At 31.4% G+C, this 2705-nt stretch overlaps 1 protein-coding gene across 1 annotated transcript; it reads right to left on the bottom strand.

Annotated features, from left to right (window-relative positions):
- Positions 1–1029: 1029 nt before the first annotated feature.
- On the bottom strand, positions 1030–1959 carry Tas2r113 (taste receptor, type 2, member 113). Its single transcript, NM_207018.1, has one exon. It carries the CDS (start codon positions 1957–1959, stop codon positions 1030–1032), a length of 930 nt encoding a protein of 309 aa, NP_996901.1.
- Between the last annotated feature and the right edge of the window lie 746 nt (positions 1960–2705).

Here is a 2705-nt window from a genome sequence, read left to right as displayed (position 1 = left end):
TAATATGTTCCAATTGGTTCCAAATCCTTGTAAATAATTTCTTATATGACATTTTAGACTATTGTGTACATTAAAACATATATGTGTTTATATATATATATATATATATATATATATATATATATATATATATATCCTACCAACCCTCCCTTTCAATTGTCCCCTATCTATCACTTTCTCTCCCAAATTCTTGGATATCTTTAGGAAACACAATGAATCCATTTACTGTGTTGATGCTTTGTGTAGACATCTATTTGAGCAGGGCAGCTTCTCAGGGGCTCTAGCTCTTAAGAACATTGCTTTGCCCGTTCCCCACAGGCAATAATTTCTAATAGCTACTCAAATAAGCGATATAACTTTGTAGGCACATTCGTTAATTATAACAAAAATTCAGATTTTTGTCAGCTTAATAGTCCACATCTTGTTTTTAATAATTATGATTCACATTGATTCATAAATAGCTATGATTTACATATTTTAAGTTTTACAATTTAGTATTTCTGAAATTAACACATGAATAAAATTCATAATATGGCTATAGACATTTTTTGTAATTTTTAAAAACATTTTGGATAATTTCCTATAAATGTACTTCATATTATTTCTATCCCTTCCTCTCGCCAGGGAAACTCCTCCACTATCCCCTACCACTCTCAAATGTATTACTTCCATAAACAGACACACACACTACACAGTGAACAATTGGGAACTTGCAAGTATATGAATGGAATTGGAAATATTATACTGAGTATGGTAACATAGACCCAGAAAGACAAATGTTTCATGTTTTCTCTTATTTGTAAATCTCTGAACCTTTAGACCATATAACTTGACTACAGAAACCTGCATTTACATGGGGTGTATTGATATGATTCTCTATCTAAGATTGTAACAAAAGGTTGTTACAGACTATTTAATTTACAACTACTTATGGCAAAATATAATATATGACTTTTTATATATGATAATTTCTTGTCTCCTGATTTTTCTTTAGGATAAGGAAAATGATTCCTTGGTGGTCTTTGGACCCTATACTTCTATATTTTTAAACCTGTACCAGAGCCAAAAAATCAGAGAGAGAGAAGCCAATCTCAATCTTCTGTTTACCAAAATCATGACAAATGGGTGAGCAGAAAAAACAGCATTTCCCAGAGCCCAGACAAACAAAAAGATCAGGTATCTCTCTGGTGACACAAAACTCCAAACTTTAACAAAAAATGATAGAAAAAAAATAGTGTATAGCACTACAGACACAATGATGGTTTGCAGGGCTCTGATGTGCACTGTGGTGCTGATGTCTCTGCATCCTTTGGCGGTGTGCTGCATATTCTTCAGATGTCTCCACAGGGAGAAGATGAGCAAAGAAAACATTACCGTGGACATAACAAAAGGTATGAATGTGAACATAGGGTTAGTAAAGGAAAGAAATTTACAAATTTGTTCATGGTTATACATTATGAAAATTTGAGACACATTTCTTTGAACACTATCAAAACACACATCAGAAAATATTTTTATAATTACAGTATTTAAGAACAAGAAAAATAGAGACACTAACAGGGTCACTAATACCACATTTTTAGATCTAAACTTTAGATAAAGAAAAATAATGTTAGAAAAGTTGGCTATCTTGAGAAAATAAAGGATGCTCAAGTTTGCAGTAAGCCAAAAGTTACAATGATTGATCACCGTCCAGGAAATCAAATATGTTGATAACATCTTACCAGTTTCGTGTAATGCTGGGTAATGAACAGACACCCACCAATCTAGGAATATCAACCAAATTAGAGCGATTCTGCTAATTGCCAGAGCAGTGCGGATTTGATCCACTAAAGAGATTTTTCTTCTTTGGACCCAGTCTATGCAGACTATCAGAAAAATGAATCCATTTCCTAAGGTTCCCATTATGAATTCCATACTGAAAATTATTGGAAGTGTGCTCTGTAGAACTGCCACCATTTTCTGTAAAACAATACCCAAACTTCTGAGGTAACTGCTGAAGATTTGTTAATATATTCCTTTAAAACATATTGTTCCTTCAAAATATGAGTGTAATTTCATTTAAAAATTGCAGAAGTGATATCTCACAAACAACTATCAAGATTTCTTAATGATTCATATGAAAATCTTAAATTGATAGACATAAATAGAATTCATCCAAACACAAACAAGCTTGAATTATTCTAAAATGGTCTCTAGATAATGCTGAAGGAAATATCGTGGTTTTGTATGCCAACATACAAAATTTTTCCCCTTTGGAACAATTTAAAATATCTGGATAAGTTGAGAAAGTTATATTCTAATAAACATATAAAAAGCAAAAAGAGTTGCACTAGTGTATAGAAATTCTTAGATACAAGGGTTCATTAGACTCTTCAGAAAGGTGCTACACAATGATATGTATATTTTTCAAGTGTTAATGTATAAACTACTGTGTAATAAGCTTGCTGAAATCAAGACTTCTTAAGAGGTTAATACTGAGAATAATACTTATTGATCACTTTATATACAGGCATGTATACTCATTGAAACACATAAAGACACATTAAATGGTGCTAAAATTTCTTTTCTCTAGTGAAAAAAAATTCAGCTTCCTATTTTACTCAGCACTATACATCAAACTCACATTTACTGTTTTGATTTTAAATATTGTTTAGCCAGTCTCCTTTTTAAATTTCCACAAATAATTACATGTAAGTTTAATA

Source organism: Mus musculus, chromosome 6 (genome assembly GCF_000001635.26).
Source record: "Mus musculus strain C57BL/6J chromosome 6, GRCm38.p6 C57BL/6J".
Taxonomy (NCBI): Eukaryota; Metazoa; Chordata; class Mammalia; order Rodentia; family Muridae; genus Mus; species Mus musculus.
This window is presented reverse-complemented; position numbering and strand designations above follow the sequence as displayed.